The sequence below is a fragment of the Elgaria multicarinata genome, chromosome 9 (genome assembly GCF_023053635.1).
Source record: "Elgaria multicarinata webbii isolate HBS135686 ecotype San Diego chromosome 9, rElgMul1.1.pri, whole genome shotgun sequence".
Classification (NCBI taxonomy): domain Eukaryota; kingdom Metazoa; phylum Chordata; class Lepidosauria; order Squamata; family Anguidae; genus Elgaria; species Elgaria multicarinata.
The window spans coordinates 87,008,655-87,024,390 of NC_086179.1; the positions used below are offsets into that span (position 1 = coordinate 87,008,655).

At 41.1% G+C, this 15,736-nt stretch overlaps 1 protein-coding gene across 2 annotated transcripts in view; it reads right to left on the reverse strand.

Annotated features, from left to right (window-relative positions):
• The window catches only part of BEND7 (BEN domain containing 7), a 60,111-nt gene that overhangs the window by 33,301 nt on the left and 11,074 nt on the right, over positions 1-15,736 (reverse strand). For both annotated transcript variants that reach the window (XM_063134274.1, XM_063134273.1), the window contains exons 3-4: positions 6,367-6,666; positions 398-520 (exon numbers count right to left, since the gene is read on the reverse strand). In XM_063134274.1, the coding sequence (XP_062990344.1) occupies positions 398-520; positions 6,367-6,666 (423 nt within the window). The remainder of the gene's footprint in view (positions 1-397; positions 521-6,366; positions 6,667-15,736) is intronic.

Below are 15,736 nucleotides of genomic sequence, written 5' to 3' on the forward strand. Positions count from 1 at the left end.
CATATGGTTTCCCTTCTCACACTCTTAACCTCAGAGCTCTCAATAGTACTGGTCATTTGCAGACTGAAGAGATAATGACGAAAGGTGATAAATGTGCCAAACATTATAAATCTCTCCATGTTTTTCTTCAAGCATTAACAAGTTACGTGCAAGTTCAGATATTTTCTTTTAAGGAATAGAAACATACAAAAACCTGTTTCCTGACCAATGAACTTGATAAAGAGGATACCATTTATTAAAGCAGTTGGGCACCTGCTCTTCATGGGCACCAACACTGCAAGCTTTCATGAAAGGCACAGAGATTAAAAGGTGTATGTAAGGTAATCCATCTCCAGACTGAAGATTATACCTCAAGAATGCTTTTTCTGAGGGGGGGGGGGATGACAGACTATCATACCTGCTTGAATCTGCATTATTTTTCTCATAGTCTTAAGCTCCTGAAGAATGGCCTGCAATGCTGGTTGGCAATTGCAAGTACAACAATTTGAGCCAGAGGAGGAATTAGCCGCCGGAATTTCTCCTGAGGAAAAAAGGGAAATGAAAACAATGATACAGGCCAAGCTCTTTCCAACAGAACATCTTGACAGGGTTTTAAAGCTGTCGATACATGTTGTCAGGAAGCTGAAACCTAAAATTAAAACTTCAACTGTGAGGCGGAGGCAAACATGTATGTTGTCATCCCTCGCCCCACAAAAATAATACTACATGGCATGTTGAAGTCTGTACCGCACACACACCATATAAGCTAGGGGTGGGCAACATTTTTGGCCCTGAAGGTTGCATGAAGTGCCAGGTGGGGGACTGGGGTCCGCACATACGTTCGCACGTACATAGGGACACACTCTTCTCTCCCCAACTCAGCACGTAAAGACGGAGAGATTTAGACCTCTCCTCCCTGCCTGCTGAAAGTCAAGGGATTCAATGGCTGGGTGGAGGGGAGTTCAAAGCCTTTCTTCCCCCCCCCCCAACAATCTTATGGCTCCTCCCTGTTAATAGCACCTCTGCACTGGGATCACTGGGAGGTTAAAGCCTCCCCCACTACCCCCCCCCCACAATCCGGATCTACATCGCTAAAGTCCCATTCCTAGTAGCAGCAGAGAAACAGCAATCCATTTCCCCATTGCCCAGGTAATGGCTGATTAACTGGGTGGTGGTGAAACATGGACAGGACACCAAAGCTCTGCAGGCTGCACGGAAAACAGCCAAGAGTTCTGCCTGCGGGTTGCCCATGTGCAATATAAGCTCACAACAGGCCTCCTTATTGTCAAATTAGTTCGTGGTGCATAACAATAGCACCAAGTCTCATTACATATCATACCCAAAAGAGCCCAGAGAAAAACCCATCCTCTGTATGGCAATAACCTTACAAAGAATTCGGAACATAGGAAGCTGCCTTAGACTGTGTCAGGCCATTGGTCCATCTAACTCTGTATTGTCCACACTGACTGGCAGCAGCTCTCCAGGGTTTCAGGCAGGATTCTTTTCCTCACCCTACCTAGAGAAGCCGGGGATCAAATCTGGAACCTTCTGCATGCAAAGCAGGTGTTCTATCACACTGAGGTAGAAGACTGTGTAACAAATCTATTTAATAAAGATACAAGTCTTCATAATGCTAAAATCAAAAACACCAAGTATGTTCCTTCCCCAATTTCTGTGAACAGAAACGTTCTAGGAAGGGGAAAATATTCACAACGCTTTTCCTCTCTATGATGATGGACTCCTACTTCCCATGGTTTCTTTTTGAGTATTGCAGAGGAGGAAGGTCTTCAACGCTATCTATACTTTGCCCCCATTGTACCATGCTTCATAGAATCTCTAGGAAGTTTGTTAAATTTATCATAGATTTATATTTGCTTCCAAGCTGCAGTCTCAAAACTTCTTGCACTCGATATTAGGCAATTCCTGGCACTTGAGAAATTCAGGCCTTGCCGTCCTGGGCTCAATACTCAATACTCAATACCTGGGCTTAAATACTTTTGTATTTAAAATTAAAGACCATTTCAGATATTTTAGCACAATAAATGTATAGTGATTATTTAGTTATTGTTTGGGATCTAGGCACATTTCTCCAAAGAAACATTTCTACGATGGGGAACCGTACTATCATACTAGCTCAGTACTCAAACTGGATGAATTTTGACTGTGGAAAAAGGTGGCTAGAATGTTTATTGCCAAATGGAGTGCTGTATGGTTGCTTAAATATCTTCACAGGTACCTACTAGGCAGTGCCTAAGCAAATATTGCTCCCCTCCCCAGAGGGCTGTGTCCCCAAAAGGAAATACAAATAGCCAACATTAGTATGCTTATGATCTTTTTATGCTGCAATTCTCTGTGCTTTGTACTCTGTGCTTGATAAAGATAGATTTTTATTTTTTAGAAGGACCCAGCTGCATGAAGACAACAGAAGTGGGCAGGTTTGAACATCACACTAAGCCACCCTGGGTTGTTTGTTGACTGAACAACCCATGGTACCCCCTACAAATAGGTGAAAGCAGCTTGGCATGGTTTCTTTCCCCCAGTCTTCCCACCTGCTCCTAGCAAATATTCCAGCTGCCTTTGCAGCACAAGCCTTCTTGGATCCTTATATTCTAGATGGACAAAAGCTCCCTCCCCTGAGAGCTACATAGCTGCCTACAGATTCCAAAATCTCCCTACAAAGGGAAACTTCACCCTGTCCTCTTCAATTGCTATCCCTTTTCTGAGCAATTTTAACGTTGGCAGTCCTCCCCCGCCTCTTCAAATTTGTGCAAATGGGATCAGTGGTTTTTTTTATATAAAAAAGGTCCTTTAAATCTGTCTGAATCACATCAACACTTTTTTCTTATTTTTCGGTTCTTCAAACCTGCACAGGTGGTCTGGTATTTCTCCCTCCCCACTTGTTCCTGTGCAAGTGTGTACATTCAGAGGACTGCAGTTCACAGTCTTAAGTTGTATCAGTGTGACAGCAGGTAGCATAGTTCCGAAGCACATCGATATACCCTCTGCATGCCACTTCTCAAATCCCCCCTCTCATAACATGTAAAAAAACAAAACAAAAAAACCAAGAACCCATTTCTGCAATCTTTTAGGACCGAAAAATGTTTTTTAAGAAGAGCTGCCAACGCAATATGAACATTGCCATGTGTCAATGCAGTATTGGTGAAGGGTTGGACACTGACAGCAGAGGAGGAGAGTTGGGGGTGATGGCACTAGTAGACTGCCAGAAAGAAATCTAAGACAATGACAAAACCTCAACAGGTCACTGAACTTGTATGACCATGTTCTAGTATGAAGAAGGGGAAGAAGAAGGACCGAGGGGACAGGAGCAGGCAGAAGTAACATCGGGGCCTGCTCCTGCTGGACTCTTCCCCCCCCCCCCACAGGGCAAACTGCCATCTTGGCCCTGTGGGGAAGAAGAAGGACCGAGGGGACAGGAGCAGGCAGAAGTAACATCGGGGCCTGCTCCTGCTGGACTCTCTCTCTCTCTTTCTTTCTCTCTCCTCCCTCCCTCCCTCCTTGACTCCTTTTCCTTGTGTGTCATGTCTTTATTAGATTGTAAGCCTGAGGGCAGGGACTGTCTTTTTTCCTAAGTGTAAGCCGCTCTGAGAGCCTTTTTTGGCTGAGGAGCGGGGTATAAGTATGATAAATAAATAATAAATAAATAAATAAATAAATAACATAGGGCATGCCTCCATGATCATTTAGCATGCTGCCTACCTATTCTATACATTAAAAGGGTGCAAAAAGGAGTTTCTCCTGTTCATTTCAATGTGGTCTGCTCAGAGTGTTTTTGTAATTCATTCTGTCGAATCTATAGTCTTCCTACATGCCTATATAGGAAGGTCTAGCCAAGCAGTATAAAACAAATATTGTTAACATTACAAAAAAAGGCTTTTAAAATCCATCTTTTTCTCCAACCTATTCCACTGTTATTATTTTTTAAACAGGGGCAGTCTGCGCTTTGTGTCTTGCAGAGAACTAAGTGTAGCAAATAAATAATATTTCATGAATTTGTTCTCTCCCCCTTCTAGTTTTTAATATTCTGGTGAATATTATGATACAATTTTGACAAAGCAAACACTGGAATATATTCCTGCTCATCTTTTCTGCTACAAATATAATGCATTACTAATGAGGGTGTGCAGGTAACTGAAGCCTCCCAATTGAAAACCAAAGGGTCTGTTTTCCCACTGAGGCATGGGGGATTTACGTTATAATTCCCATTAGCATTGATAGAAATTACCCATGTAAATCTACCCTATGTACAGTAAATGGAGAAAAGAGACCACCAATATTTCAAACCAAAAGCAGGGCTCTGATAACAGCATACATATTTATGAACATTAAAAAAAAAATCTGTCATCTTTCTTGGGATCAGTAACAGTGGAACAGGACACATTACGGTATGTTCTTACTCAATGCCTGAAGCATCACTTTATCATTTTAAAGAACAAAAGCAATATTCATCTAGTTTCGAAAAAAGAAATACAATAAATTATTATTCTTAATTTACAATTTTAATTTAAGAAGAGACTACTTGTACTGAGTTCTTAAAAGCCACCTCTTGCTCTGCATCTCCCTCCTCATTATGGAATTATACTGGCTCGCAAAGCAGCTGAATAGTGGGAACATTAAAAAAATATTAAGGCTAGTTTTTCGCTCCAGAGATGACTTTCAGACGGCAAGTCAATTACATGGGTGTCACAGCTTTATTCCCAATGCTAGCATATGGAAAATCATGAAGATTACTGGCACCTTTAGAAACAAAACCAAACAAAAAACAGCCATCAGCTTTTCTACCAAACTAACAACAAAAGGAATTTTGTCTCAGTATGGGTGAAACAGATTGGCCACAGTCCAGAAATTTCAGGAGCTAGAGTTGGCGATATCGTGGGATAGGGTGAGGCAGGAGGGTTTTTTTGGTGCCATTTTTTGTGGCAAATTTGAAGTGTAGCATAGGGAAAGCAGGCAGGAATGTAGGATGTTCCTCTTCCTAGCCAAATGTGTCACAAACTCCTCTTCTTTGGCTGCATTCGCACAACACGGTAGCCTACAGTGTGGCAATAACCAACTCGACAGTTGTTTATCTAGGGGGTAGTCCTCACACAACATGATAATAATCAATCGTGGTGTGGATTACATAGGCTGACCATATGCAAAGGAGGACAGGGCTCCTGTACCTTTAAGAGTTGCACAGAAAAGGGAATTTCAGCAGGTGTCATTTGTATATATGGAGAACCTGATGAAATTTCCTCTTCATCACCACAGTTAAAGCTGCAGGTGCCCTGCCTTCTTTTAAATCTGGTCACTCTAGTATAGTTCCTGCAGCTTTAACTGTTGTGATGAAGAGGAAATTTCACCAGGTTCTCCATATATACAACTGACACCTGCTGAAATTCCCTTTTCTGTGCAACTGTTAAAGATACAGGAGCCCTGTCCTCCTTTGCATATGGTCACCCTAGATTACAATCAGCGTTCAGTTGACTATTCATCCACGCTGAATTGACGCACTCATCCCCCCTCTCTCCCCACCCCTCACTCAGCCCTCCTGTTAGTATCTCATCAGCTATTGCTGCCGAAAATCTATCCTGCCAGCTGGACAAGAGTGCCATTTTGACCGCTCTTACCTTGACTCTGCGGCTGATGAAATAACCAACAGTGGTTGAGAAAAGAATCAACGGCGCCCTCCACACAACACCATAATCAACAGTGGTTCAAATAGCCAACTCTGCACAGCACTGGTTATTTGTGTTATTTCAGCCAAATAACCAAAGGTGGTTAAAAAACTCTCTCCACCCAACACGATCATCCACAGTGAGTTAAATAACCAACCATCTACTATTTAAACCACTGTTGGTTAGCGTTTTGTCTGAACCCAGTCATTGTGTCATTAATGCTGCAGATTAACCACTCATTCACTAAAGTTTTAGTTGATTAATCAATTAAGGGCGCAATCCTATGCATTTTTAGGCAATTTTTTTTTTTAAAAAAATCCTACAACTCCCAGCAATCCACTGCCTTCCCCATGCTGCACTTTTGGCCTGCTCTGTGGCTCAGTAGACTAGAGAAAAAACCATGATAAGCACAAGAGGCAACATATGTGCTACTTTTCAATAGAGTGGCACACTTCCATACTTTGAACTTGGCACATGACTTATTTTCCAACAAGATTGGCCACCAGTGGTTTAATCCATTAACTGGCAGGGGTATTTTTATTCTGGTGCTTAGCTTAGCTTTAAGACTTTTCACAGTGTCAACTATACAGCTTCCTTGGACTATGTGAAGTAAAACACTTAATGTGCCTGCAGTCTTGTTATTTAGTTCCCAAAATCCAGCACAGTTTTTAATAATAATAACAACACTTTAAATATGTAATCTAGCCCATACCATTTGAACCAATGGTTCTAGCTTGATTCTGGAAAGTTTTGGACCGAGTTCCATACTGCCCTGAATACTGGCTAGTTTGGGGAGATAATTCATTCCAAGTACCACTCTGAGATGGATGGAGATTTGTTTGTGTTTCTGCAGGAGGATTCAGACGCTGATCCCAGGCCAAATCTAAGTCCTGGGGTTCTTCCTTCAGTTTTTCTCCTTCTTTGCCAATTCGCTGATATATTCTTCCAGTGCTGTCATTCAGTAATCTTCTCATCCCTGTAATTTGTTTTTTAATTTCCCGGCTTTCATCTCCTAGTGAAAACAGAGACACAGTTATCACTGTAAATTAGCGAAAATGGTAATGATACATATTATCACATTTCAGAAGACTTTGAGAATGTCTACTTTTCTTGAATGCATATACATGTCTATTACACAGAGGGGGAGAGAGAGAGAGAGAGAAATATATGCAGGAGTTTATTTAGCTGCCATACATTCCAAACTGGTGTGATACTAAATACGAGATTTATCCACACTATAGAGGTTTTCCACACTAGAGAGTGTATGTGTAAGTTTACATGCTTGCTTTTTTTAAAAAAAGTATACGTACAACTTAGTACAGCTTATCGTGTACTGCTTCAGTACTACAGCTGTTGGCATATACAGTAGATGTAGGCAAATAATAATAATAATAATAATAATAATAATAATAATAATACAGATAAATTAACAGATAAATTAAACCTGTTAAAATTGCATGAATTTTATTTTAATTCATAAAAATAAACTTTTATCATTCAGAGAATAAATGGTTGTAGCAACGCAAATCAACCTTCTGTTATGCCACTGAGGCCAGTGCAAACATAACAAAGCAGAGGGCAGAGGGCAGGGCCAGAGAATCACACTCTTCCTCTCCAAAGTTATGACACATCCAGGGTTTTAATTAGGCCTGGCAAGTCAGCTATAAAATTGAACCTGGGCAGAGGGGGAATCTGAGGATATGAAAGGAAAATGGATCATCCAATCCCTTATACCACTTAACATTACTGCTGTGCTGGCCTTGAGAATTCTTCCCTCTTGCAAAAAAGAAAAGGGGAAAAAAGCCTGCAGTGGAGGACCTTAAAGGAACAGCAAGACACAGTTGCGTTCTGACAACGTGGGGTAATAATCAACTCAACAGCTGTTTATCTAGGGAGTATTCCCCACACAACATGATAATAATCAACCGTTGTATGGATTAGGATCAGCATTGAGTTCATTGAGTTCATTGCCAGCTGGACCAGAGTGGCAGCCACCGCTTTGACCTCTCTTGCCCTGCAACTCTGTGGCTGATGAAATAACCAACAGTGGCCAAGGAAATAACCACATGTGCCCTCCAAACAACATGATACCCAATGGTGGTTCAAATAGCCAGCTCTGCACAGCAATGGTTATTTGTGCTGGCTATTTTAGCCAAATAACCAACCATTGGCTAAAAATCTCCTTCCACACAACACGATAACCCATGGTGGGTTAAACAACCAACCATCGACTATCTAATCCACCAAGGGTTATCGTGTTGTCTGAACCCAGTAGTGAGGGCTAAAACCAGTTCCTTCCTTTTATACTCTGAAATCAAAGAGCAGTTGTTTTCACTGATCTGGGACTAGACTGTGAGGGGCTTTCTAGATTACTCAAGCAAATACTTAATACATAGCACCTAAACTGATTTATTGGATCAAGCTTGAAAGCTTAGCACCTTGCAGGATCAAGTCATAACAGCAGGTTGTTAATTAACAGGAACTTTATAACAATGGAGGACAGAACAAAATTAATAATCAAGGAAAAGTTACATTTTATTTAACATCCACAGAATAGCATATAGCCAGAGTCTTTGATGCATAGCTGTTCAGAATGTAAAAAGTGAAAAACATGTGCAAGAAAAATGCAACTGTTTCTAATGAGAACTCAGTACATTTAAAAACAATTATGTACTTGGCATCATCTAAGTATTAATTTTATTTATGACCACGCTTATTTCACACTGAATATGTGTATGTTTGGAGCAGAATGTTGCCATTTTGCCCACTGAGGCATGCAAATACATTTCATTAGCAGTAGGGAAAAGTCTCTAGCAAAACTATCAGGCATTTTAAGCATGAGTGAAAATGGAGATTGAAAACAGACAGCATTCCACACAAGATGAATTTCTGACATTGACATCACTTCCTTGTAGGAAATGTGTTTTTCTCCCTCCGCACACATGGACAAACACCAAAGGACTAAGTTGCCACTTTTCACAGTGATTGGCCAGCCTGTGGAACCTTAGAGATGTATTAGTGCAGATCTAGTGAGAAAAGAATGGAAGGCCTACCATGATTAATAGAACTTATTTGTTGGCAGCATTTGGGTCAAATCTGGGCCCTTTCATCTGGCTACTGCCTTTATTCATCTGCCCCCATTATGCCTTTTCTTTGGCCCTATCTTCTTATTTGTGGGCTGTGTTAACTTAAAATGGAGACTTTAAATGGCATCAACATGGCTTGGCTTCATGGGGCCGATTACAGCAATAATATTTAACTTACCCAACTTTACTTTTTGTTTCTATCAACTAATCTCAGGAGGCAGTCAACACTAGGCGAGGGTCTTTTTCACGGCCACACCTATGCTCTGGAATTGCTTATCTAGGGGTGGGGATCCACCACACTCCCTCTGCCTTTGGTGCTCTATAAAGCCAGGCAGACATTTGACCTGTCTGTGTTTTAGCTCTCTGGCATATGAAAACTTTATTTTTAAGCAATTTTACTTGCTTTCTAAGCCCTCTTTTTTATAGCTATTATTGCTTATTATTGATTTGTCTTCTATTCCTGCATTGAGCAGGGGGTTGGACTCGATGACCTTTTAGGCACCTTCCAACTCTACTATTCTATGATTCTATTTTAGTTGAATGTTTGTTATGAGACACCTTGAATATATATTAAACCTTAAACTAGCATCTCGAGGCAGTTCTGGCACAAATTAAGGAAAACATGCTGAAACGTAATCCAGGCAAGATGGAGGTGCTCTTTGTTGTGAGTTCTACTGATCTCGATGAAGACATGGAACTTATTTTGAATGGGGTGCATTCCTCCTGAAGGATCAAGTATACAGTTCAGGATTCTACAGTACCTACTGCTATTATGGACACTCAGGTGATGTTGGGGAATTAGCAGTGCCTTTTACCAACTTTGGCTGGTTCACCAGTTGCAACCTTATCTCGAGAAGGCAGAAGTAGCCTCAGTCACCCATTCACTAATATCCAGGCTAGACTCTCTATCAGTGCTTGAAAACTGCAATTGGTTCAAATGTAACTGCTAGGATGCTGGTAAGAGCAAGACTGGCACTAGTCTTATACTGGCTACCACTTCATTTCTGGGCTCAGTTAAAGTGCTGGTGATAACTTTAAAGACCTAAAAGCCCTGGAACTAGGTTAATTGAAGAACTTTTTGCATCTATGTGAACCTTCCCAGGCCTTGAGATCAACATCAGCAACCCTGTTCTCTGGCCCACTATTAGCAGAGATCAGATGAGTATCAGGGCCAGGCTCTTCTCAGTAGTCGCTCCACAGCTGTGGAATTCCTTTCCAGGAAAGCAATCACATCCCCCTTCTATTTCCATCTTTAGCATGCTCTGAAAATCCTAGTCTGCTGGCTCTTAGATACTTTATATTAATGTGCTCTTAATTGTTTGATATTGTGCTTCTATTACTATTTTGTAGTTTACTTTGTGAACCACATTTGGAAATATCCCTATTTTAGAGGTGGGTTATATATTAAGTATAATTGTTAATTTTATTCTAACCATTTTTATCCCTCCTTTCAGCCTAACCTAGGAATGAAAAACAGAGTCCTGGGGAAATTCTCTTTTGATATCCTTTCTCCAAATGGCATTTTGAAAAGCATCTCTAAAAACTGTTCTACACAGAAAAAGCATCCCAAGTCAGGGAAAAAAATGGAAGAATAAATTTAATATGAAAGGGACCATTCATGCTTCAAATTATAGTGAAAAAAGTGGTACATAATACATAACTAGGAGTTTCAAAGGCTTTTCATCAGCACGTATGTTAGTAAGGTATAAAATTAAAAAAACTGGATAACCTATTTTAAAGAGTTTCACGTTAGATTTAACACATTCAGATGTATGGATTCAGTTCTACAAACTACTTGTTCAGTATGTTTTATTATTTCCAGATTATGCCAAACCTGAATACCACATCTCAGCTCCTTCAATGTCTGCTAAGTTGTGAACGTTGCTTCCAAGGCCTACACGTTGTAAAGACTAACAGCCCACCTTGAACTTCATAGGTATTAGCCAAGATCTTTAATAATTAAAAGGTATATTTATTTCCAAAGGCTAAATATTTTACTAGATCAAAACAAAACCGTATCAGTTATAACTATATACTATTGTACATATACCAACAAGTTAACTGTGCTTAGCCAAACATAAATTCATAAAAGAATGCCGGGCTCTTATGTCAGCAGATTTTCATTACCGCTATGTAAGAATTCTTCCATATAAACTGGGGCTTACTGTCTCTACATAGCATTCACTATGTACACCCACAAGATACCCCTTAGAAAAATACAAAAAAGACAACATTTATGGATACTTTCCTGCCCCCTCGTTCCAGCATGCATCTGCAGTGAAGTAAAGGAGAGTGGCATGCCACACAACTTTCAAAGCTTCACTAAGTGTTATTATTATTATTATATTTATTTGTATCCCGCCTTTTGCCCAATGCTGGGCCTCAAGGCAGCCTTACAAAGTTTAAAATATACATGGGGGGTGGGGGGAACAAAACCATAAACGTTTAAAATACAAACAAAATTATAAGACATGAAGGGCCAGATTATTCTCCAAAGGCCTGCTGGAACAAAAAAGTTTTAGCCTGCTTCCGAAAGCCCATCAAGGAGGGAGCCAGCCTAGCTTCTCCGGGAAGAGAGTTCCAGAGCACTGGAGCAGCCACCGAGAAGGCCCTGTCCCATGTTCCCACCAAGCATGCCTGTGAAGATGGTGAGACTGAAAGAAGGGCTTCTCCAGAAGATCTCAAAGCACGGGCAGGCTCATAAGGGAGAATACGTTCTTTCAAATAACCTGGACCCGAACCATATAGGGCTTGGTAGGACGGGTTTGTCTTACAACTCAAACAAGAGATATAGACTTGATGTATACATGTAGCAGAATGAAGTGGTAAGACTCCTGATGTGGACCACAGGTGAAGGAACAATATTTTTAAAATACTCTCCTAAGTTAAAAACAAATATAACAGAAAGGGGCTAGGCAAGAACATTTCTCCATGTTGCGCTAATTTTGTTGTGGCCAATCCCATTTCAAAAATGATCTTTCCTACCTGCAGCCTGAAGTAGTTCAGTTCACTTTACCATCTCAAGGTTCTTCCACTGTATTCTGTTGAATGTGTAGAACAGTGGGGAACTTACATCTCTTCCAGCAATAAAATACATTGGCAAGACCTGAGCCTTATCCCATATGGAGAGCCAGTGTGGTGCAGTGGCTAAAGTGTTAGACTGGGAGCCAGGAGATCCAGGTTCTAGTCCCCACTCGGCCATGGAAACCCACTGGGTGACTTTGGGCCAGTCACACATTCTCAGCCCAATCCACCTCACAGGGTTGTTGTTGTGCGGATAAAATGGAGAGGAGGAGGATTATGTATGCCACCTTGGGTTCCTTGGAGGAAAAAAGGCGGGGATATAAATGCATTAGTAATAATAATAATCTAGAATAAAAGCAGGGGACTCATTGGCAATATTAATTGGAACATTAATAAATGTTCCAATATTAATTGGAACATTAATTATAAAAAGTCAATCTTTATATTGATTTCAAGGATTGAAATCAATGCAGTGATTACTAGAAGCCAACATGAATTTGTCAGGAACAAATCCTGTCAGACTAATTTGATCTCATTTTTTGATTGGGTAACCTCCCTTGTGGACTGTGGGAATGCTGTGGATGTCATATATCTTGACTTCAGCAAAGCTTTTGACAAAGTGCCCCATGATATTCTGATTAACAAACTAGCTAAAAGTGGGCCAGATGGAACAACTATTAGGTGGATTCACAGTTGGCTACAGAATCGGACTCAAAGAGTACTTATCAATGGAACCTTCTCAAACTGGGGAGAGGCAACGAGTGGGGTGCTGCAGGGCTCAGTCCTGGGCCCAGTGCTCTTCAACATTTTTATTAAGGATTTGGACAAGGATGTGCAGGGAACGCTTGTCAAATTTACAGATGACACAAAATTGGGTGGGATAGCTAATACCCTGGAAGACAGAAACAAACTTCAAAGTGATCTTGATAGGCTGGAGTGCTGGGCTGAAAACAACAGAATGAAATTTAATAGGGATAAATGCCAAGTTCTAGATTTAGGAAATAGAAACCAAATGCAGTTACAAGATGGAGGATACTTGGCTCAGTAATACTACAAACGAGAAGGATCCTGGAATTGTTGTAGATCACAAGCTGAATATGAGTCAACAGTGCGATATGGCTGCAAGAAAGGCATATGCTATTTTGGGCTGCATTAATAGAAGTATAGCTTCCAAATCACGTGAGGTACTGGTTCCTCTCTATTCGGTCCTGGTTAGGCCTCATCTAGAGTATTGTGTCCAGTTCTGGGCTCCACAATTCAAGAAGGACGCAGACAAGCTGGAGCGTCTTCAGAGGAGGGCAACCAGGATGATCAGGGGTCTGGAAACAAAGCCCTATGAAGAGAGACTGAAAGAACTGGGCATGTTTAGCCTGGAGAAGAGAAGACTGAGGGGAGACATGATAGCACTCTTCAAATACTTAAAAGGTTGCCACGCAGAGGAGGGCCAGGATCTCTTCTCGATCCTCCCAGAGTGCAGGACACGGAATAACGGGCTCAAGTTAAAGGAAGCCAGATTCCAGCTGGACGTCAGGAAAAACTTCCTGACTGTCAGAGCAGTACGACAATGGAATCAGTTACCTAGGGAGGTGGTGGGCTCTCCCACACTAGAGGCCTTCAAGAGGCAGCTGGACAACCATCTGTCAGGGATGCTTTAGGGTGGATTCCTGCATTGAGCAGGGGGTTGGACTCGATGGCCTTGTAGGCCCCTTCCAACTCTGCTATTCTATGGGCTGCTTTGGAAGTGCAGAATTAGTTATATCATTATCATCATCTATCTACTATCTTTCTGCTAACGGACTCAGGCTAAACTATAATTTAAAAAGGGACTGGGAAGAAGGAGTAAAACAAAGAACATTCATTCTCAGGCAGCAGTAGCTGTTCTGGAAACGGAGGAGCCAAATCACCGTCAGTCACAAGCCATGTCAGTGGAAGGGGCCAACTGTCGCACCTCCCGTTTGAGGCAGTCAGGTGAAAATAAACTTGATCATGTTTTCTGGATCCTCTTAATGTTTAACTGGTGCTATTATTTATTCAAAACATTTCTCTGCCACTCTTCTACTAACAAATCACACTGAAGGTAGCAACAAAAGTAATTAAAACAACAAATCTACTAAAATACAATATCAATAAATAAGCCATAAACAGCAAGTAATAAGAAAAACACATCAGCAAACATCAGACAAAAACAAATATCTTACTGGCAGTCATTAAATAAAACCAAAGCAACTAATTCAAACTAACAGTAAAACTATAATAAACCCACAAGCATAACACAAAACCTGTTAGAATAAAACAGAATCAATCACCAAAAGCTTAAGTGAACAGTACAGACTTTGCCTGGCGTCTAAGAGAGAGAAAGCACCAGGCAAATATCCCTTGAAGGGAGTTCCATAATCAGGGTGCAATCACAGAGGGGGAAAAAAACACCTCTCTCCAGTAGCAGAGTTTAGCCTACCTAAACTTTGAAACTGGTACATCAAGAGAAGGACCGCCAATGACAGTCTCAGATGATGGACAGTTTCATTCAGGAGAAGACAATGCTTTTTTTAAAAAACCACTTAGGGCTTTATAGATCAAAACAAGCATTTTTTAATTATGTCTGGAAATAAATTAGAAGCCAATGGAGCTCTTTAATTGGAGATGTATTGTGCTCATTCTGATGAGTTCTGGTTAAACAATGTGACCACCATATTCTGAACCAGTTGGTTTATCTCACTACCTTTTCTTTCTTGCTTTGCTTCCTTCCTTCCCTCTGGTTCTTTTCTCTCTCCTTCCTTTCTGTGCTTTTTCTTTCTTTCTTCTTTCTTTTTCCTTCCTTCCTTCCTTCCATCCCTCCATCTCTCTGACTCCCCCCCTTTCCATCCTTCCTTCCCTCTCTGATCTCCCCCCTCTCTTTCCTCCCTATTAAAGCCAATGGACAAGACCTCCAATGGTTTTATTAGGGAGGGGAAAAGACCTCCAGCTTTTCCTTGGTGGGGAATGGACTTCGTCCCCTTTCATCCTATTTTGGCAGGGGGGCTCCCCTCCTCCCGTGTAAGTGAATGGAGGAATCCCTCAATTTGCTTGCAGAGGCTGGAAATAGCTTTACAGCTGTTGAAGCCATGTTGGAGATCCTTGCTCTAATTTAACTGGACCTAGTTTTAGCTTCCATCTCACATCTAATATTTCACCCCTTTTAGATGAAAAGGAAAATATAGTTGGAGGCTCTTAGCAGACTGATGGCACAAGATCTCTGTATAACTGTTTCAATGGTTTCATGTAGATAAGGGGTGGGGAACGTTTTCAATCTGAGGGTCAAATACCAATCTGGGAAAGGTCTCAGGCGCTGCACTCCATCTGTGGGAGTAGCCAAAGGCAAAGTGGGCAGGGCCAAAATGTGATTAGCACTGATATTAAGCCTACTCTGAAGCAACCAAGACAAGGCTTCCATTTGTCTACTCAGAAGTAAGCAGGATTGAATCACTCAGCAGCACTTTTAAACACCATCCCAAATGCCTCTGCATTTCTACTCACTAGTAAGCATCAAACTGGAGTACCTGATTCAGATGTAAGTGCAAACAATAAACTACGTATGATTTTCCATGAGCCAGGAAATGTGTTCATCAAAACATATTGAGGGAGGAGAAGTGTGAGAGTCCAATGACAGCAACATTATGGCATGGTGTAATATGCAAACAGAGCCTATGTGTTTAGAGGAGCTTTATTATTATTTATCTTGCTGCTACCACCCTTTTGCACTATGATTCACACACAGTATCCACTAAGACCACCTGAGGTATTCATGAATCGCGCAGAGCCATGAGAACATCACTCAGCAGTTTTTGGCACCATTAAAGGAGTATCACACTTAACAGAACTACGTTTCACTAAAGTATCCTGTGTAGTTATTTCACAGGAAACAAAACTATTGTTTTACTCATCTCTGGTTAGAGGAATTGAAACCTTGGTGGAAGTTCGTACCACATTACTGAA